Source organism: Canis lupus, chromosome 4 (genome assembly GCF_003254725.2).
Source record: "Canis lupus dingo isolate Sandy chromosome 4, ASM325472v2, whole genome shotgun sequence".
Classification (NCBI taxonomy): domain Eukaryota; kingdom Metazoa; phylum Chordata; class Mammalia; order Carnivora; family Canidae; genus Canis; species Canis lupus.
Window position 1 is genome coordinate 60,127,297 of NC_064246.1, and position 21,299 is coordinate 60,148,595.

General features: G+C 50.7%; 1 protein-coding gene across 8 annotated transcripts in view; it reads right to left on the minus strand.

The window, feature by feature from the left end:
- Positions 1-2,043: 2,043 nt before the first annotated feature.
- The window catches only part of ABLIM3 (actin binding LIM protein family member 3), a 109,646-nt gene continuing 90,390 nt past the window's right edge, over positions 2,044-21,299 (minus strand). For 3 of the 8 annotated variants that reach the window (XR_007410328.1, XR_007410325.1, XR_007410324.1), the window contains 10 exons: positions 20,987-21,116; positions 20,223-20,321; positions 18,738-18,785; positions 16,273-16,407; positions 14,736-14,800; positions 13,366-13,513; positions 12,103-12,132; positions 11,426-11,484; positions 9,257-10,638; positions 2,044-4,186 (listed from right to left, as the gene is read on the minus strand). Coding sequence is in view for 1 of the 8 variants with exons in the window: in XM_025435343.3 (XP_025291128.1) it covers positions 4,073-4,186; positions 9,257-9,337; positions 9,884-9,891; positions 10,578-10,638; positions 11,426-11,484; positions 12,103-12,132; positions 13,366-13,513; positions 14,736-14,800; positions 16,273-16,407; positions 18,738-18,785; positions 20,223-20,321; positions 20,987-21,116 (978 nt within the window). In the remaining 7 variants the exon portion in view is untranslated. The remainder of the gene's footprint in view (positions 4,187-9,256; positions 10,639-11,425; positions 11,485-12,102; positions 12,133-13,365; positions 13,514-14,735; positions 14,801-16,272; positions 16,408-18,737; positions 18,786-20,222; positions 20,322-20,986; positions 21,117-21,299) is intronic. The other 5 variants (XR_007410329.1, XR_007410326.1, XR_007410330.1 and 2 more) reach the window with 3 other exon arrangements.

Here is a 21,299-nt window from a genome sequence, read left to right on the forward strand (position 1 = left end):
AGCTCCGAAGGTGACTCCCATGGTACTGGTAGGGGCCTGCACTCCAAGTAACAAGGCTCCTCTGCACCTAGTAGGTTTATAACCACAGTGCAAGCCAGACAGTGTCCACAAAGCCTGAATGAATGAGAGGCATTCAGTCTCCTGGCATGTTCTGCTCCCTGCCTGCCTTCCCTTCCTCCTCTTCTTTTTTTAAAGTAGGCTTTATGCCCAGTATGGAGCCCAATAAGGGGCTTGAACTCATGACCCTGAGATTAAGACCTGAGCTGAAATCAAGAGTTGGACACTTAACCAACTGAGCCACTGGGCGCCCCCCCCCCCCCACTTCTAATCTTTCTCCCCCTCACTCATTCCTTTCTACCTTCACTGGAACATTTAGTTCCTCAAATACACCAAACTTTCACCAACCACGGTGCCTTTGCACATGCTGTCTCTGTGCTTAGAGTGCTGTCACCCCTACTTTCCCCTTGCATACTTTGTTTTCATCCTTCAGTGAGTATGTGAAGCGAGTTCTTTGCTGCTCCTCTCTCGGGTACTCTGTTGTCTGTGCGGCAGTTATCTTTTTGTGTCCTCTCTTTCCCTGTTACTTACTTACAATCTGTTCCCTCCTCTCGACCAGAGCTATCTGAGAGCTCTGCCTTACACACTGTTGAATCTTAGTGCTCCTGCCTCCCAGCAGATGCTCAGTTTTCCCTGAGTGTGTGTGTGCAGGCAGGGACAAAAGAGCATTCTTTAGTGTCCTGTTGCACATTTGAGTTACCTGTCTGGAGGGGTGTGGTGGGGATGATTCTTAGAAAAATCATTTGATGAGAGGTCAGGAAAGGAGATACCTTTAAGCCACATCCCATCTTCAGAGATGTCAAGAGTGAGATAAGTGTTTATCTTAGGATAGAAATAGGAAATACAGTAAGTCTAACATTTCTTATGTCAAATTAGTTATGTCAAATGAGTTATGTCAAATTATGTCAAATTAGTTTATGAAACATTGGATTACACAAAGGTCCTGCAAGGCTTTGTGGGACTTTTGGCAATGTGCATGGTGGGGTCTCTAAGGGGAGCGACAGTGGCTGTGGCAGGGACAATGTGATTCACTTTTCCAGAAGGCTTTCCTTTCTCAGCCACCACTATCGAGGTTCAAAATGCCAAGTACTTAACAGCCTTCTTTGTAGCAAGGGCATGAATCTATTCCCTAATTCTGCCAACGGGACCTGGGAAGTCTACTGAGGATGTCTGGGATAGTTTTCTGATCAAAAGAGACACATAAAGGGAAATTTCTTTCCTGTTTTTTTTTTTTTTTTTTTTTTATGTTGTTGGGTGAAGACATGATACCTGGAGCCACAGCTGCCTTTTGTGAACAAAAGGGGTCATATCTAGGGATAAAAGCCACTCTACTGAGGTTGGTGGAGTGGAGAGATGCAGAGAACCTGGGCCTCCAACAGCATCATCGAACTGAGTTGATTAGCCTGCACCTGGATCTCCAGTTGTGCAGGATTATATGGACTCTCATTGTTTAAGTCACTTTTAAGAAGGCACTTCTTACTTGCAGCTGAAAGCATCCTGACTGCTGAGAGGGGCTAAGCTGGTGTTTCTAAGCCCAAACAGGCTGGAAGTGGCTTCTCGCTCCATCATGGTAATTATAAGTCCTCTTGAAAGCTGTTTTCTCATCTGTGAGATATAATTATTCTTATTTCCTCCCTCTTAGGTTGTTACGGAGGCTGACATGGCATGGTGGGTGCAAAGTCTTCAGTGTAGAACTTGGCACACTATCAGTACTTAATAATGAACTATTGTTATTATTATTAGTTTTTGGATCATACAACCGTATTTGTTGGAATATTCTCCACCATCTCGCGGAACTCTATGTTCTGCAGGAAACAACCTGGGTGATGCTTCCCTTGTCATATCTTCTTAATTTACAGAAGGAGAAACTGAGGCCAAGAGAGAGCTGCTTTCTAGACTCTTTTATTTTGGAAAATGTGCACGGTTTAGCCTCTTCCTCTATCACGCATTTCCACTCACACCAGAAACAACAGAAGGACACAGGTCTGGGTTGAAATTATGTGCTTTTATGGGAAACAAAAATACCCAACAACAATAACAAAAGCCCTTCATCTTGCCAAGTTCTCAACCAGTGATAATGAGGCAGTTTCAATGATTGTGTCTGGCTGGGGACATTTCTAAAGGGTCAGGACAGTTGAAAGATGCTGGCCAAAAAGAGAGTTGCAGAGGGTTGATGTTTTAAATGAGAGTATAATAGACCTCCTTCTGGCCCCTCATCCTATCACCCTTTCAAGTTACAATCTCCTCTCTGTTTACAAAGATCCTTCCTGAACTTTGCTCAAGTGCAGTCTCTTCCAGAACGCATTCCTTGGTCTGCACCAACTTGCATCTGCTTTCTCTGTAATTCCACAAACACATTCTCATGCCGTCTCCCATCACTTCCTGCCTTACATCCATCACATGTGAGTCTGTGCCCGACGACACCCATTGTTAGCAGGCCTGCCCCCCAGCCCAGATACCATGTTGATCATCTCAGTGCTCCCATCCCCCTCCCCCATTCAGTGCTCAGTATACAGCAGGTGCTCAGTGAGAGTTTGCTGAATTGAAGCCAGTTCTATATACACCATGTCACATCATCAGCCTCTTGAGAGTCATAATGGTTATTTCCACTTCTTCATCTTCCCTCTGTGACCTCAAAATGACCCAAATCAAGCCATCTCCAAGAAGGAACAGACCCCACCAAACATCACCAATGGGGGGGGGGTGTGTGTGTCAAAGGTTTGGGGAAGGGAGGAGAGAAGTTAGCGTTATGCTTTCATCCTTGTTCAAGAAGGCAAGAGGGCAGGAAAGGCAGCCACTGGGAAAATCCAGGGTTATCATGAGCAGTGTTGGCCAATGCTTCATTTTGGAATTCCGTAAGCAGCCATTCTTCCAAAGATTTCACCTATGAAACATGGCCAACTTTGCAGTGGGACCCAGTGACTGGGTGGGGGCTGCTTCAGTTGCCCTTCTAGCCCAGGGACCAGCAGGTGTAGACCAGGAAGCTTTCTCTGGGACATGGCCTGTATGATGTTTAGAGGGGTGTTAGAGGTTGTCTGTCTAGTTGTTCTGTTGGATCTATGATGGGAACGTTAGCCCTGTGGTGTGTTGAGTTGTCAGGCACATAGATTGTAGTAAGGCTGAAGAATACAGGCTGTAATAATGGGCCTCTCCTCCAAAGGTGGGGGTGGGGGTTCAGGAAGTGCTGGGAGCACTGAGGGTGAGAGGACAATCCCAAGAGGTCCTGCAGCTCCAATTCTAACAGGTGCCCTGCTCTGGCTCCTGCTGCCAGCTCCCACGCCTTCCCTCGTCTCCACGTTGGGGCCAGGCAAAGGGGCCAGTTGGAAGTGGCAGAGGGAAGGGAAGTGCCTCTTCTTTCTCTACCATGAGACTCGGACAAGGGAGAGGTTAGAATCAAGGGCAGAAGGAGGACTAAGGGGCTGCAGAGAGGCCAAGGCCCTAGCCACTTGTTTGCTGCTCTATCGAGTGGATTGGAGCTCACACTGCGAAGTGTGTAACCCTCAGAGAGCACCGAACTCCTAACTGGGGGAGATGAGAAAATTCTTCATGGGCTCTCAGAGGTGCTCAGTGACTTTGGGAGATTGCTGTGGATCCTCCCACTGGGAGGGCCCCTCCGGGGCCAGTAAGGTGTGAAAACTGCATGGTCAGCATTACCCTGGAGACTGGGGAAAGAGCCAAGAAGCAGAAAGAAGAGAGACTTCTTCAGGCACCTCCTTTAGGAAAGAGTTGGACCTTGGGGGACTCAGGTTGGGACAGATGTTTCGGTATAAAAAGGATCCCCAGTAAAACAATGGGAGTCCCCTCAAATCCCTTCCCAAACCCCAGAGCACTTAGAAAAGAGACAGTAAGGAGCATAAAAATATCTCGATGACGTGGGCTTGCCTGACAGTACAGAAAAGCAAGTCTCATGGCAGGCAGTGTGTCCCATTACACAAGAGAGGATTATACCGAGCTTCAGTATAGAGATTTTACATATATCTTTATATAAATGCATATATATTTATAGAGCCTCTGCCTAGAACAGCCGGGCTTGCTTCTTCAGTTCATTCCTCTTCCAGAGGGCCAGCCGGTCAAACTCAGAGATGGTCATGCCAAACACTTGGTAGAACTCTTCCTGGGACAGGTGGCGCTGAAAGGAGCGTGGAGGGGACAGAGAGGGAACAGCTTGAGGACGACAGGTGGAGGCTGGGGGCAGGCGCACGCAGGCGCATGCAGGCGCACGCAGAAGCGGACCCTGTGGGTTTCCCTGGGTGTGCTGTGCCTCGCAGCGCTGGGGGGGGGGGGGGTGGGTGAGGAGTTGCTGAATGGAAGGCTGTGCATGAATGTTTCCTCCGTGGGGCCTCCGGAGCTGGGTTGGAGAGCCCTCACCTGTGCCAGACTCAGGTGGGAATTCACCTAAGTGCCTCTCGATGCATCCTGGCTGACCTACCTGCCTGCATCCCGCTCCTTGCATCCTGTACCCCAGAGTGTGTTGGGACTCATGCTATTCCCTTCTTTTGGGAGTAAAACGGAGTGTGTCCAAGATTTTAGGTACATCTCTCCTTATTGGTATTTTTACAGGTGACCTGGAAGGCTGTTTCTCAGGCCAGTCAATGAAAAAAATTGCTGTTCATATTTCTCCACCTACTGAACTGTCCTTTCCTATCTTAAATATGCCATGTAGTGAAACCTTGTTTCCATTCCATTTCTTGGCAGGTTTCCCCCCTCTTTCTGCTTGCCCTCCCTGTTGCCCTTCCAAGCAGCCTTGAAAGTTGGTACATAGTAAAAAGTCTTAGAAATATATGGCCCCTGAAAAGTGGCAAAATGTTAATAATTGATGCATTTAGGTGAAAGTTCAGAAGGATGTTCATTTTACTCTTCTTGCAACTTTTCTCCAGGTCTAAACTTTCTCAAAATAAAATTTTAAATTATGTTTGAAAAGAGATGTATAGGGCATATATCATGCCTGAAAACCTACTGGAATCACTGAGATGACCTGTTGGTAGCAATCATGTTAGATAATTGAATACTAAAGGAGATTCACTAAGAATTACTTATACAGCCATACAGTAATTAGTCAGTTCTCTGGCCGATGTGGACTAATCTTTTGGCCACATTTCCATATCTTGAAGCAAAGGTAACTTTGATATTTTGGATATATATTATTGGTTGCTGATGGCTTTGAGCTGACTTTTCAATACCTAACAGTATTTAATAACACCAACAATTCCTTGCATTGCATTTCTGTTATGCCCTATACTCTGCAACTGTACAGTTGCCCCTATTTTTCTCACTTAATCCTTCCAACCACTCTGAAAACCAGAAATTATTTCTATCCGATTGAAAGAGGAGAAAATCAAAGTCAAAGGGTTAAAATGACTAACTTGACCAAGAGGGAGGGAGGGAGGGAGGAAGTCAGGGTAAGTAGCAGAGCTGAGACCAAACACAGTGCACTCCTGCTGCTCCCTTGGCCAATCCCATTAAACATCCATAAATAAGTCTTTCTGTTATGAAACATTTAAACAATACTCAAAGGGAAGAAAATAGCACAAGGTATACCCATGCCCATTACCCAGATTCAATAGGTATCAAGAGTTTGTCACATTTGCTTCACCTATTTTGTTTTGCTGAAGTATTTTAAAGCACACCATTGGCATTATATCGATTCATGCCTCTCTACTGCAGCATGCATCTCCCCCAGAGATAGCAAAACATATTGGATATTTTCTTAGGTATCCTTGATGGCATGAGCAAACCTAAAAACAATTGACAAGAGTTCCTCGCAATTACCTAATACCTGCTCATAATAAAATTCCCCTAGTGGTCTCAGGAATATCTTTACAGTTTGGCTGTTTGAAGAAGGCTTCAAACAGCATCCACATATCACATTTGGTTGTTGGACCCCATCAGTCTCTGCCAGGCCAGACGGTCCCTTCTTTTGTCCCTGCTGTCGACTTGTCTATATTTGTCTCAGTCGCATTCAAGGGTGGGCTGAAAAATGCTGCGGATATGGGGGAGTTCTCTTCTCAGCTCTTTCCATGGTGAAGGCTGAGGGGACCTGTCATCTCATCTGTTCTTTTTTGTTGTTGTTGGAGGGGGAGGCTTACTCTTGATTGTCTAGCTCATTTTCTTTGCTGTGCCCCAAAATCTTTTTTATGAGTTTTGATACAAGTCATAAAAGTTGGCTGACTCAACTTGAGTGCTGTGTCCACCATAGAACAGCCTGGAGGAGACTGAGGCTCTTCTGATCTCCCTCTGTGAAGGGCCAGCTGGAGTCTCTTTTCTCTTGCGAGTTCTCAGAGCACCTAATGCCAGCCCTGTCCCTTTCACATTCTCCATAGACTTTAAAGCATAAAGGTTAAGTGCATGGGTTTTAGAGCCAGGCAGATGTGGATGTGTGACCTTGGACAAGTTATTTTACCCCTCTGAGCTTGATTTCCTCTTCTGGAAAGTGGGAGCATCCTAGCACCTACCTCCTGGATACAGTGATGGTGAATGAGATAGTACAGGTCATGGGTGGCAGCCTGCACCAGGGAAGCACTCAGTTGCTGGTCACTCTCACCACTGAAATGATATCTTTCTGTGTCTGTCACATAGTGGAGTCTGGTCTTCCTTTCCTTCGATTTCATTTCCTTCTCATTCTCTTACCTGTGCTCGTGCCACCCAGCCACACTCACCACTTGCTGTTCTCACCTGTGTTAGGGCCTTGGGAGTGGCTGTTCCCTCTGCTGGGATGCCCTCCCTCCTTACATAAGTATGGCTAACTCCCTCTCCTGAGTCTTTGTTTGGATGTCACGTATGCAGTGAGATCTAGTCTGATCACCCTATTTAATACTGCAACTTACCTCTTCTTGTAACCCCCAATTCTCTGCCCTCCTTTTACTTCTTCCCTCAGTCCTGTTCCCATGTTCTAGGTCACTTATTTATTGTTTCTGTCATTTAGAGTCTGTCTCCTCAAGTGAGAATGCCAGCTCCCAGAGGGCAGGGGTCTTTGTTTTGTTCACTGATACACTGCATACCTGTCCTAGGTAGAGCAGGATCTGGTCTATATAATAGACTTTCAATAAATATTTTTTGGGTGAGTGACAATCTACACTCTGAGCTCCTTGAGGAGCTCTTCAGTTCCTCTCTTTAAACTGGTGCAGGGGGCTAGGGCAGTGTTTGTAGCCCTGCGGTCTGAGCTCAGGCTCCATGGATAGACATCCCGGGTGCCTCTGAAACATACCAATGCCTGAGCTCCTTCCCTAGATTGCGATTTAATTGGTCCGGTCTGGGGCACAGTATTGGTATTTTAAAGAAGCTTCTGATTCTTAGGGCAGAATATGCTTCTCTGGTCGGAGCTTCTGGGTGTCCTGGAGGATGTAAGAGGGCAACTGGTCCTGCGGGATGAACCAGCCGGCCACCCCTTCACGCTGGCTCCGCGGAGCTGCCCTGGGAGCTGTCCCCTTCAGCACCCGCGGCCACTCCCGGCTCCACAGAGAAGGAGCCCTGGTTGCTAACAGGGATAATCCCCCTCGCCAGGCTGCTGGCCCAGCTTGCTACAGCTGGAAGGTACTCACAGAGCCTCCTGGCTAGCTCGCATCCCCCTCCCTCTGCCTGACCCTTTATTCTGGGCGAATTCTCAGCAGTCAGGTGAAGGGTGGTTGATATGCTCATCCCACGGGTGCCGAACCTCCTCTCCTAGAAGCCCGCATTTGATTCCACAAACATTTTCCAAACTTCCTCTGGTTCTGATCTTCTGGTAGAGGACTGACTAAGTTAGACAGAGGAAACAGATAGCTGGGTGCTCTGATACAAAGGAAGGAGGAGAGGTACTTGATCTCCACTCTGGACACAGGGCTGGGGGAGGCTGGAGGAGGGGTGAGGGACACATCCTGGGAGGGTCTGGAGCACTCTGAGACACAGGCATCACTACAGGGGGGCCCTGAGGAGTGAGGAGGCTGGCAGGATGGGAAGGGGATTCTAAGAGAGGGGGAGGCAGGGAGAAGCACTGTAGAAAGGGCAGAGTGTGCTCCGGGATCAGGGGCCCAGGGACTAGAACTCCAGGCCAAAGGTGGGGGAATGCAGATGCCTTGCTCAGGCCTGCTTCTTGGCTGTAGGCATGCTGTTGCACTAATCATGATGTTCTCTTCCCCCTCTCCATCCATCCAAACCTGCTCCTTCAGGGCAGCCCCAATGGCTTAGCAGTTTAGCGCCACCTTCGGCCCAGGGCGTGATCCTGGAGGCCCAGGATCGAGTCCCATGTCAGGCTCCCTGCATGGAGCCCGCTTCTCCCTCTGCCTGTGTGTTGGCCTCTCTCTTTCTCTTTCTTTCTTTCTTTCTTTCTTTCTTTCTTTCTTTCTTTCTTTCTTTCTTTCTTCTTTCTTTCTTTCTTCTTTTTTAAAGATTTATTTATTTATTTGTGTGTGAGAGAGAGAGAGAGAGAGAGAGAGAGGCAGAGACACAGGCAGGCTCCATGCCGGGAGCCCGACACGGGACCTGATCCCGGGACTCCAGGATCGCACCCTGGGCCAAAGGCAGGCGCTAAACTGCTGAGCCACCCAGGGATCCCCTCTCTCTCTGTTTCTAATAAAAAAATAAAATCTTAAAAAAAACAACAACAACAAACCTGCTCCTTCAGAGTCTATGCACCCAGGACACTGCCAGACTCTGTGCCAAGGGCTCTGTGTGTAGCGACTCATTTACTCCAGTTGGCACCTTGAGGGAAGCACTACAATCGCCTGACTCCACAGGGGAAAAAACTAAGGTTTGGAGAGGTTGTCACTTGACCAAGCTGGGGATGGCAGGCCCAGGGCTGGGCCTGGAGTCTGATGCAAAACTACCTTCTGCTTTTGCCTTCTGCACACTGCCGATTGCCCCCACCTCCCCATGAGGAGCACTGCTTTTCTGGACCATCCTGCACAAAACAGTGCTGTGTTTCTTCTTATCAACCAGACCGCAGGCCCCTGTGGGCAGGGACCAATCTAGCTCTTGTCTTAAGCCTACAGAAGCATCAGGTGTGGACAGCTGTAGCTGTGAACCACAGATGCTAATCAAATTGAGAAGGCAGCACAGAACATTTGGTCCTAGTCTAAAGAAACCAGGTTGGTGTCTCTGCTTTTTCAACAAGCTATGTGACCTTAAAGCTCTTTATTCTGCCTGTCGTCCTGAGCTGGGTTACATCGGCAACTTCTGGCATCTCTTCGAACCCAAAGTCTCCTGCTCCGTTCTCTATACTCACCTCTAAACGTGTCCGGTCCACATCCTTGGGCAACCGATTTCTTCCTCTTGTGGTCACCAGCAGCAGCTCATAAGGGTAGATCTAAGGAGAGAGGATGGGGGTGGGTAGGGGGTGGGGTTCCAGGTTGGCTGAAGGTGGTGGGGCTGTCCCTCCAGCCAATTTCGTTTCTGGGCTCCCTCCTCTCCCCATACAGGGAGAGAGATCAAAGTCTGGAGGAAGGGCTGGGTCTGTTTCCTTTGAGGTTCCTGGCAGCCTCAATGCACCTTCTCCCCAAAGATAAAATCTGAGTCCTCTAATACTGCTAGGGATAAGCTTGGTGGCATTTGACATTAATGTAGCACAAAGCCTCCTAATTGCAAATGTCTAATGTTGGGTGACTGGCAGGCCTCCAGAAAGTCTCTGCGGCTCATGGGGAATCGTCTGATTTTAGTGGGCAAGAAACATAAGGCAGGATTCAGGGAAAGTAGGCCAAGGAGGGACTGGAGATGCTGGTCTTAAGAGGACCCTTGAGGTTATTTATTCAATATTCCCTTCCTTGAGTAGATGGTGCTGTCATCTCCCTGCTGATTCCCAAAGTAGCCGCATCCAGGGTCTCGGAGACCCCTAGGGTCTCTGTATCTGCTTTACCTTGTACTCTGTAGAGAGAAAAGAGGCACACACAAAATGGAAACACATTGGTTTCTGCTTTGCATTACTATGCTAACCTCTGTCTTAGAGACTCCATCCTTGTTGGATTCACCCCAAATCAAGGCTGGTATGGGCACAGTGGATGGCTGGAGATAGGGGTTGGGCTGATCCAGAGATATGGTTTTAGATGAAAAATGACTTTTGAGATAATTAGAAAGGAGAAGAATCTGAGATAGTGAAGCACTTGGTCAAGATCCTCCATCTTCCAGAGAAATCTGGAAGGGTTTTGATGAGAGCTTGTCCTCCTGCCTGAGCCTGCTTGTAAGAGTTGGTGGAGGCCGGCAGGAGAGCGTGAAGCTCATGGAACGTTTGCTGGGAACAATGTGCATTTGGCTCTGAGTGTTTCCCTCCACCCGGGGCTGGCAGGCAACTCTAGCTCAGCAGTACAACTCTGCAATGGCTCTGGGAACCCAGATGGGACAGATGGCCTGGAGATCACCCAAGGCCAGGGACTTGAGAGGATGGGGGAAGGGAGGGGGAAAGGGAGGGAATGGGAAGTAAAAGGGAGTGTGGGAATTCGGGGGTTTGGACAGAGCCCAGCATGGGGCCTGAATCTGTAGCAATCGTTTATGGAAGGTCAAACCACAGTTGTGCATCCAAAGCTGCTGTGCTCCCAGGGGAGGCTGGCACTCACCTCGCATGCCCCAGTTGACGGCGTTCATGCTGTCATAGTGGAAGAGGTCTGCGCTGGGTGTCTGCAGGGGAGACAGAGCCAGGGCTGGCCTGAGCAAGCTCACAGCTGCCTCCCGGAGGCACTCCCCCATCTCCCGAAAATGGCCCAGGGCGGGTGGGACATGGGCTCTCTTAGAGAAGACTCAGTTTCAAGTTGGGGGTACTTAACTCATGGCTACATCCCTGGTCCTAGGAGTGGCATGTAGTAGGCACTTGATAAATATTCATTTCTTGGTGAACTATATGTCATACTTTCTTTTGTTGCCCTAACACCACTTTCCCTATGAAATCTGCCCTGGCCGCTCTATTTAAAATTGCAAAGGGCGTCCGAATGGCTTAGTTGGTTAAGTGTCTGCCTTTGGCTCAGGTCATGATCTCGGAGTCCTGGGATCGAGCCCCATGTTGTCTGCTTCTCCCTCTCTCTCTGCCCCTCCTCCCTGCTCATGTGCTCTCTCTCTCAAATAAAAAAAAATCTTAAAAAAATAAAATTGCAAGTTGCAATTTTAAACTAAACTCCCTATCCCCCTTATCCTTCTCAACATTTTCCTTTCCTCCCCTAGCAAGGTTTCCTACATTCTCTACAGTTTGACTTGCATACTATTTACTACTTGCTTTCTGTTCCTCTCTACAAGAATCTAAGCTCCAAGGGGCAGGGGTTACTGATGTATTCCAAGTACCCGGCGTATATAAAAAGCTTTCAATAAATATCTGTTGCATGCCAAATGTCATGTCCAGGCTCTGAGTGTGTGGAGCTAATGCTGGAATTGTTAACATCTTGGGGGCAATGTCCCAGCACGGACTCTCTTTTACCCTGTGTAGCCCGTTCCTTCGGTAGGCAGGCAGGGAGGCGGATTTGGAGATGAGGGGGTCTGAAAAGAAACAGCCAAACAATTACCAGCAGCCCCAAGCCAGGGGTCCCTCTCCCAGAAGTAACCTGGCTGCAAATGGCCAATATTGTTTCCCAATCCCATGTGAAGTGGGAAGGGGCTGAGGCCACCAGCTCCTCGCTGTGCTCTGCAGACATGCAGCTGACAATCTCAGGGGTGTCTCACCCGGACAGAACTCCAGGCTCACCCAAAGGCCACATGCACAGTCTTCTGGCCTCACCCTGCGCACATCTATCCTCCTGTGGTGAACCCCTGTGTCCCCGTAAAGCCCTAAAACTGGCTTTATCGTATTTACTACAGGTGGCAACAGGTGGCATTGGACAGAGGCCCTGGATTTGGAGTTGATCTCAAAGCCCAGACAGACGGGCTCCCACATCAGTGGAAGAGACACACATTCTTTCTCTCTCTCTGGGAACTATTGGGCGTGGCAACCCTGGTCTCAGAACCAATAGCTGAGGCCTCCACCTGACAAAGACAGTGGGTGGACGATTTGAGATCGGGACTGTGCTAGGACATCACAGCTACGGGGGACCTGCAACCAACTCGGCTCTGGCTCTCCCAGGACACGACAGGATGAAGGGAGGGCAGGCAAGGACATACCGCTGTCAGCCAGGTAGTGGGACCGAGGGGCTGCAAGAGAGAAGAGCCAGAGATCAGTGTTCATGGGGACAGACAGACATGGCTTCCATTCCTGGGCTACCCGAGCTGATGGGGAGGAGGGGCGTTCTTCACTACTTCCTTCTCTGCTCAGTTTCCAGTGGCTGTGCCGCGCCGCATCCTCTCTCTCCCGCCTAGCACCTGCTGCCAAGCGGGCGCTCTGTGACATTTGCCGCACAGATGCCATTGAACAGAACTGGATTTTGAGCAGCTTTGGTGCACTGCCCAGAGCCCAGAGCCGGGGGCTGAAAACAGTGCCCCTAGGTGGTCAGACAGGGAAACAGGCTCATCAATTTATCCTGGCTCTGCATTAGATGTCTTAACTGCTAGAAGTTACTTAATCATGCTTTGGTTTCCTCATTGCAAAATGCAGAGGGATCGTGTCTCCTTTATAGGGTTATTGTGAGGAATATGTGACTTATAAAACCATAAAGTACTATTAGTACAGTGCCTGGCAACATACAAAACACTCAATAAAATTGGCTTTATCATCTTTACTACCACCAACATCTTCAATCTCATCTAAAGTCAAGGTGCAGGATAGAACAGCTTATGGCCTGGAGTCCCTCTGACTTGGGCCTGATCCCGGCTCTGTCATTTACCAGCTTATTGATCTTGGGCAACTAGGAAGCTCTGAACTCTCCTCTACATAGTGGGGCGATAATAATCCCTCTACACTACCAGTCTTTGCGAGGACCGAGAGTGAGAATGTATTTACAAGTGCCTGGCACAGAGGATCATCCATCAATTATTGAGTTGAGATAGGATTTCCAACAGAACTGACTCCCACAGGGGTAAGAAAGGGAGGGAAGCATGTGTTTGTCCAGGAACAGGGAGGAGCTTACAATGAGAGGATCATCTCTGGGCAGAGTGCTTGCACCCAGTGTCTGCTTGTTTGCCTCCTATGATGGGAGGCTCACTACCACAAGAGGCAGTCCTTTAAATCTTCGAGCCATTCAGGGTATTAGAAGACATTTTTCTTTACATTGAATCTGACTAAAAGTCACAGCTTTCAGTCACAGCTTTCAAAGAAGAAAGTGACCACTCAGGGCAGAGTATGGTCTTACTTTGTGCCCCATACAGCACTAAGTCCTGTATTCACTAAGTCCATATTCTAGACCCAGGCAAGGCCAGAAGAGTTCAGATTCTTTGAGGGAGTTGGCAGGAAGTGTCCCCACCCCAGCGGACTTCCACAGTGGTGCTTACAGCCATTGAGGGACATATCATAGCCAGCAGTGTGCAGGGCCTCCCGGCTGCTGGTGGAGCTCCGGGGTGGGGTCCAAGGATCCGCATAGGAGCTGGACCGAGCCTTCATCTCCTCCTTCAGAATCAGCCGGCCAATCCCACTCTGGAGCTGGGCAGGGGGGAGGAGCAAGATGGAAAGTCAGAAGGAAGCAGAGAACACTGAGATGGGACAGGCTGGGGACAAAGGACAGGGTGGCAAGATTCTGGTGAACCTTCCCAGTGTTCCTCCCTCCCTGCAGCCTCATAGCTCCCTTTGGGACTTTGTCTCCCTTCTTCAAGTGGTCATGTGGCCTGGGGAGGGGGAGGTGGCTCTGGTAGAGGGCACCAAAAGCAGGCCTGGCTGATGGCAGGTGGGCAGAGGGTTCGAGCCGGGCCAGTGAGGGTGTTTCTTGGCACTGTTGTTGCCTCTCCCATCTTTTTTTAAAACATTTTTTATGGAGGTGACATTCGCATAACATGTAATTAACCACTTTATAGTAAACACCTCAGTGGTATTTAGTATAACCACCACCTCTGTTTGGTTTCAAACAGTTTTTATCGCCCCATGTGAAAGACCTTGGACCCCGTAGTAGGCATCCCCCCTCCTCGCCCCCTCCCCCCGGGTATTCCCCAGGCTGGCTGTCTGGATTTACCCATTCCATACATCTCATACAAACGGAATCATCTAACATGTGGGCTTTCGTGTCTGGCTTCTTTCACTCAACACAGTATTTTCCAGGTCCGTCCACACGGTGCCCTGTCTTTCATTCCTTTTTATGTCTAACATTCCATTGTACAGATGAACCTCATTTTGCTTATCTGTCTGTAAACTGAAGGACATTTGGGCGCTTCCCCCTTTTGGCTCTTGTGACTAGTGCTGCTATGAAGATGCATGTACATGTCCTTTTTTGAATTCCAGTTTTCAATTCTTCTGGGTAAATACCCAGGAGTGGAATTGCTGGGTCATGGGGGTAGTTCTGTATTTAACTTTCTGAGGAATCCCCAAACTGTTCTCCCTGGTGGCTACATCACTATCCACTCCCACCAGTGGTGCATGAAAGCTGCTGGCACTCACCTGCCACTACATGAGAAGAGGTTCCCAAGCACAAGGCCAATGCAGTGGGAAGCCAGCACAGGATAAGAGAGAGACAGCCTTCCTATGGCCATGTGCTGAGCAGCTGGATCTAGCCATACCTGAAACTCCCCCTACTGTTTGACCTTTTGGTTCTGCAAAACTACCTGTTTCTTTTTTCTACCATAAATGGGTTTGACTTTGGTTTCTGTCACTAGCAAATGATCAAAGGCTAAGGAACATACGGCCTAGGTAACTTGTCCGGGGGGAGCTTGCTCACCTTGTGCATGCTGCGGTCAAAATCATCTTCCTCTCCTCCCGATGAGAACCTTCTGGCCCGGGGCACTGCCAAAAGACAGCTAGGATCAGCTCTTGCATGTGCTCCCCACTGAGCCTGCGCCAGGCAGAGGGCACAGAGGGGCACAGAGCCACAGAGCCCCGACAGGTGGGGGCTTCCTCTCGGCCAAACCGCTTTCTAGCTGAGTGACTCTGAGTGAATGTCCTTTGGTGAACCCCCCCTCGCTGGGGGCCCCGAAGCTCCTCCCATTCATGGGCGTGGGGAGCAAGTGAAACTGACTGCCCAAGTGGCTAATGAGCCTCAGTGCTGGGACTTCTCCTGTTGCTGGTGGGAGAGAGAACTCCTCTTTCTGCCAAGGGTGAGGTGTAAGCCTAGCCAGGCTGGAGCTTATCTTGCCGTGACCAGGGCAGGGCCAACCTGAGAACGAAGTCACCCCAGGGACAGGACAAGCCCTGTTGACGGCAGTTGTGTGTCAAAAACTCACTCTCATGACCCAGAAAAATCCTTGTTTTGGCTTAAGCCAATCGGAGTTCTTTTTTTGGTTTGTTCTTTTGTGATTGAAATGATCTAGGATCCCTCCTCCATCCCCCAACATGTATCTCTCAGGGATTACTGTACTTTGGGTTGTATTTGTGCTGTGTCTTATCTCCTTTTCCAACTGGAGAATTTTTGGAGGGCAAGGAAGGGACCATCTCTGAGTTCCTGTGAAGTTTGGCTCTGAATGGACATTCAATTAGTAAAGTGTGTGCCGAATCAGAAAGAAGCTTGATGAAAATGCATCCCCATGCTTGATAGAAACAGCTTGAGATGCCCAACTGGGTGGTATAGTGGCCCTGAGGACCACAAAGATCCCCTGCCAGGGGGCCCGTGAGAGCCTTCCATCCCGCACAAACAAACTCCCTTTCTTATCTTCCAAACCGCTTTCCAACCCAGAGTCAAGGTTTCTTAAATCCACACATCACATCCTGTCACCTTCAGTGGCTTCCTACTGTTTAGGACAGAGAGCCAGTCCTCGGCTCAGTGCACAAGGCCCCGTGGAATCCAGCCCCTGACCCCCACCCCCTGCTTCTCTCCTTCTGTGGCTCCAGGTTAAGCTGACAGTCCTTCATTTCCTCCAGGGAAACCTGCCCTTCCACCTGGGGTCTTTGCAGATGTGTTTCTATACTTTGCTGGCTTACCTCTCTCCCACTCCTCCTGTGGAGCTGAGTCTCTGCTTTGAGGAGATTTCGTCACATCCCAGGCTGGACAGCATGCCCCCGACCTCATCTCCTCCCTCCTGTGTATCACCTCCTGGACATCACCTCCCTCTCCAACTGGAACCTGTGTCTACTCCACAAGGGCAAGGATCTGGTCTATTTTGCTTCCCAGTGACTCACGAGGCCCCAAGGCTGGCCCTCAGTACATGTTTGCTGAATGAATAAATGAACGACTGTGTCAAGGAGTGGGCAGCCGTCCTAACCCTGTGTCCTCAGCATGGGTGATAGAGCTCTGGTCAGGGCCTCTTTGTGGGGTGCATTACCTTTGGGGGACCCGTGGTAGGTCCAGTACTCAGACTCTGCAGCATAGTAGGGGTCCGGTGAGTAGGCTGGACTGTACTTGGAGGCCTGGCTGATGTCTTCACTGGTTTTGCTTTTGGTTGCTGTTGACAAATCACCTGCAAAGGACCCAAGGAGAGAGCTTCAGGGCAGCAGAGTGTCCTGGAAGAGTGTGTTGTATACTTTTTACCTGCCTCTCAGCCAGACTCCAGACCAGGGGAGTGAGGGCAGGGTCTGGGACACGGAGCATCAGAGCCAGAAAACCCTCGTTTGAGGCCCTTCATGTTACAGTTGGGAATCTGAACACCAGAGAGGGGAAGGGGCTTGCTGAAGACCACACAGCAAGTAGACCAGACTTGGACCAGACCTCAGTGCAGGGCTCCTGCCATCACATTCCATGGACTCCCAGGTCTGTCCCCAAGTGAACACTATGGCCATGGCTCCTCCAAGTAAGATTAGATGGGCCCCAGGTGATTCCTTGCCCTTACCCCCCTCAGCCATTAAGAGCCTGCCTTGTTTTGGATTTGAGCCATACTTAGGGTGGGAATTGCCAAGGAGGGCCAGGTGGCATATCAACTTCCTCCTTGCACTGAAATGCCAAACCTTGCTTGGGGAGACTATATGGCCCAAAGAAAGGAACACTGGACAGAGAATCAACAATGCTGGGTTCTGGCCCCAGCTCTGCCACTTAGCTGTCACACTGGGCATATCCTGTCCCTCTCTGCCTCAGTTTCACTATCTGCATATCTAAATTGGTCTGCTGGGTCAGGTGCCACCCAGCTTCAGGCTTCCACAACATGGACCATCAGACCTACTGCAGACACAGAACCTCTCAGGGCAGTGAGTTTAGCAGGGCCCAAAACCTGGCAAGAGACTGACTAGGGCTGGGGAAACAAGCAGGCCCCTGAACGTCTTTCAGGAGAGAAGAGACAGGGATAGTCCCGCACCCTGTGCAGCCAGAGCAGCAGAGGGGCCTGGGGTTGGCCCTCCCCAGCAGCACTGGCTGCCAAAGCTTGCAGATTCTCTTAGACTTGGGTCCTAGGCAGTCCCTCCCACCCCAACTGCTTTCATTCAGTCTTTTCATGTACCCGCTTATCCATGCAATCTACCTCCACCCCAAGCTTCTCCTGAGCCTGCTCTGGTGCTGCCCCTCAGAGCCCACCTGGAAAATCCCACATGGTCCTGAGGGCTTTGAGACCTAGGGGCCTTTCCTGGACAAACTGGCCTTGTCAGGGCTGGTGCCTTTCTGTGGCCACTTGGGGTATGTGGCTTGTCCTCCACAGCCACACATACATATGTACGTGCTCATAGACATACCTGGACCCCAGCCTGGGCCCCTCTGAAACTGAGGACATTTGTCTATATTGTCAGGTCTTCACTCAGAGTCATTACTTATATTTCTATGGCCCCTCCACCAGCTCAGTGAGCTCAGATCCCAGTACCAGGCTGCTACCCCCTGTTTCTGTGCTTCTCTGATTCTGTACTCCCCTCTGTTACCCAGGCAGCCTATAGGCATAGAGGGGGCCAGTGGGAGGGGGGATACAGGGTACCAGTTACACCTCTGCATCCTCAGTGCAAGGACTGTGCTTTGGCAGCTGAGGCCCTGTCAGTGCATATTTGTGAGAAGGAACAGGAGGTCTCAGCGGTGCCTGATTTGGTGGTTCTCATATGGAGTGCAGGTCGGAATCATGAACGAAGCCAGTTACAGTGCAGATTCCTAGGTCACACTCTCAGTATTTCTAATAAGAAAGTCTAGGGCAGAGGAGGGTCCAGAGCATCTCCTTTTCAAGTAAGTCTCTCAGGTACAGGTGCTCATAGACCATTCTCGAAGAAACACTGAATGAATCAGTGAATGAATGAACAAATGAATGGAAGAATGAAGTCACCCTCATCAAAACCCTGCTCCTTTCTCATCCACATCTCCTCCCCAAGCCTTCATTTACTCTCGGGACACTGTAACTGAGAATAGCTTAGAGCAGTGGTTTCCAAGCTAGACCAGGGTTTGAAATCGCCCGGAGAAACGGTTACCAACAAAAATTTGAGATTCAGTAGATCTGGGGTGGGGTGCAGGAACCTATGCATCCCACACAAGTCTAAGGACCGTCAAAGTTTGAGTATCCCTGCTTGGAGTGCTCCCAGGGCTACGCGCATTTGACCAGGGTTGCTCTGCCCATGGAACTTGGAAATCGGATGGCAGGGACGAGGGGTTGGAAAGGAGGTGGGAAAACATTTAGGGGACACGAGGGCTTCCTTGCTTTTTTGAAGTAACACCAAACTCCTCCCCGGTGTCACCTCAAGTGATTGGGGGTTAGCCAACAAGAAAGCCCGAGTCGCAGCCTTGCACCCTCCTGGTGGCCTCGCACCCTCCTGGTGGCCCCGGTAGACCAGCTGCACGAGGGCTAAGGGCCCCGCCCCCTGCCTGGCCAAGCCCCCTCTGTCCCGACCGTACCATGCCGCTTGTAGATCGGGGGTTTCCGGTAGATGTTACTTTCTCCAGCTGCCAGGCAGACAAGGAAGGGACCGTGGGGGAGGAGAGAGAGAAAGAGAGAGAGAGGGAGGAGGGGGAGGAGGAGGAGGAGGAGGAGGAGGAGGAGGAGGAGGAGGAGGAGGAGGAAAGGAGACAGCAGTTGGTCAGCTGTTCTCAGAAAGAGAGACAGTCAGCATCTTCCCCGAAGGGCCACCATCCTTCCCCGGAGGACGTGCTCTTCCAAACTCAACTTCCAACCTCAGCCCGTGAGGTTCTAAGAAAGGTGAGGGGAGAGGAATGGATGGATTCTTGACGGTGGAAGGGGCTCGGGCTTGAATGGTGGGCATGCAGGCACGAGGCGGTGCGTGCTCAGCCGGACCCCATGCAGGCAGGTCAGGAAGGTGCCCCCTGCCTCCACCCAGCAGCCACGCCTCATTCCACGCGGAAGTCCCCAGAATGCTGCAGCCCCGCTTCAGCATGACCGGCCTCCCACTCCCTCAAAAACAGGATGGGACCTTTCTAGGGCGGTTGAGAAAGGTATAGATGAAACAGCAGGATGAGCTCCTGGAGAGAAGCGAGTGGGGAGTAAAATCCTGAGCTCAGGGTTGGGAGACGGGGTTCCAGGACCAGTTCTGCTGAATTCAGGGTAAGACTCTGTCTAAATCATCTATAATGTCACCTAGCCCCTGCCTTCCTCTTATCTCCTATCACTCCCCCTCCTGACCACCACTTCCAGCCTCGCTGGACTGCTACCAGTTCAGTGTTTCAGGGCCTTTGCACTTTGCTATGCCCTCTGCCCAGGATGTTTTTCCCTAGGATCTTTGCACGGCTGGCTCCTAATCATTTTTTGGCCTCAATGTCACCCCCTCCAAGAAGCCCTTCCTGACCACCCTACCTAGCCCAGCCTCCCCCACCCCAGTCACTCTATCACAATGCCCAGTTTAATTATGTTTATGGCACATATCATTTCCCTGAAATTACTTGTTTACCCAGTTATTAACTTTCTCCCCATGTATAGACACCATGAAGGATCTGGGCTAGTGTGAGGGTATTTGCATCCCCAGCACCCAGAACAGTGCCTGGCTCTACAGAGGGAAGAACAGAAAGGCTCAGGGCAGTTAAGTAACTGGCCTGAGGTCACAGGCTTCTTAGTAGTGGAATTGGGACTCGGTCCCAAGAGTTTTGATGCAAAAGTGCATGACTTTCAGCATGGCTACTGCATCGTCCCATCACGGCCCTCAGACATTCGAGGCACTTCTCTGGCTGCTTCCTGGTGGCCTTGATCAAGGCTGGCTCTGTCAAGTGGGTGGGCTTTAGCCCATTGGGACTGGGACTGCAGGGTGGGTTAGTGTGGGAGACTGGTTAGGGAGGGTCCCAGGAACCGGCTTCTCCTTGCTGCCGGTGGGGGGCGCCCGGCGACCCCACGGAGCATGCACCCATGCCGGGAATTCCGGGCTGGCAGCCTACCTGGGATGTGAAAGTGCTTGGGAGCCTGGTAAGAGGTCGGAGTGGAGGACCTCACATCTAACTGGCTATGGTATGGAGAGCTCCGGCCACTCTCGGGCCCTGGAGCACGCAGGCAGTGGTCCCCAGAGAGAACAGAGGCACAGAGAAAACAGGCATTAACGCAGTGGCAGTTGAGGCAGCAGTGACATGATGACAGCGGGGATGGTAGGGAGGGGCTGTGCTCTCATGCACCATATCTGCAGAAACAGGCTTGACCCTCTTTTCTGGCCTCACCCCAAGGTCAGAGTTCGTAGGTTGTAAAGAATCCACCAGACTGAGCTTCAGGAAGGTGTCTTTGTTGCCCTTGGCTCCCCACCACCCCTCTCAGGTGCTGCTTTCCTCACCTAAGCACCTGCTTCACCTCTAGCCTCAAGGCGGCTGCAGATGACCTGACTGGATGGGGTAAGGCTGGGCCTGTTTCTGGTCCTCTGGTTCTACCCTCCAGATGGGGCAGGCCAAAGGACCAGGATAGCGGAGTCTTGCAGCCAGGGCTGCTGGGCTGCCTACCACTCTCCTCTCCTGGCAGCTTACCACCCACCTTCCTGTGCTTCTCAGCTCCATGTGCCCCTTCTCCCCCCACTGCCAGGGGCATCTCAGGCCCAACTGGTCATCGGATGGTCACAGGGCTCCAGGGGGCTGTTCTGTGATGGAGATCCTGGGGGGAAGCCCTGTGCTGTCTCTGCAGCTGGCGACAGCCAGCCACTACATTATTCCCCCTTCCTTACCAGAGCGGTAGTAGTGGTGAGGTGAGCGGGAAAAGGTGGGGGACATGCCCTGCCGACTGTAGGTGGGGGAGTCGATGTATCCTGGGCTAGAGGCCCTTCTCTGTCGGAGGTCCAGGTTCTCGTAGATGTCCTGGGGGAAGAAGTGGACCATGAGAAAAGCCAGCAAATAAGCCCAAGACTCTGGCAGGCAGGTGGGGGAGAGATGTGGAGTCCAGGATTCTAGGGGGCTGAGGATCCAAAATTCATGGTGCTGCCCTTCTGAATACAGCCTCCCTGGGTTACATGCACAGCCTGAGGAAAGCTGCAGGCAATT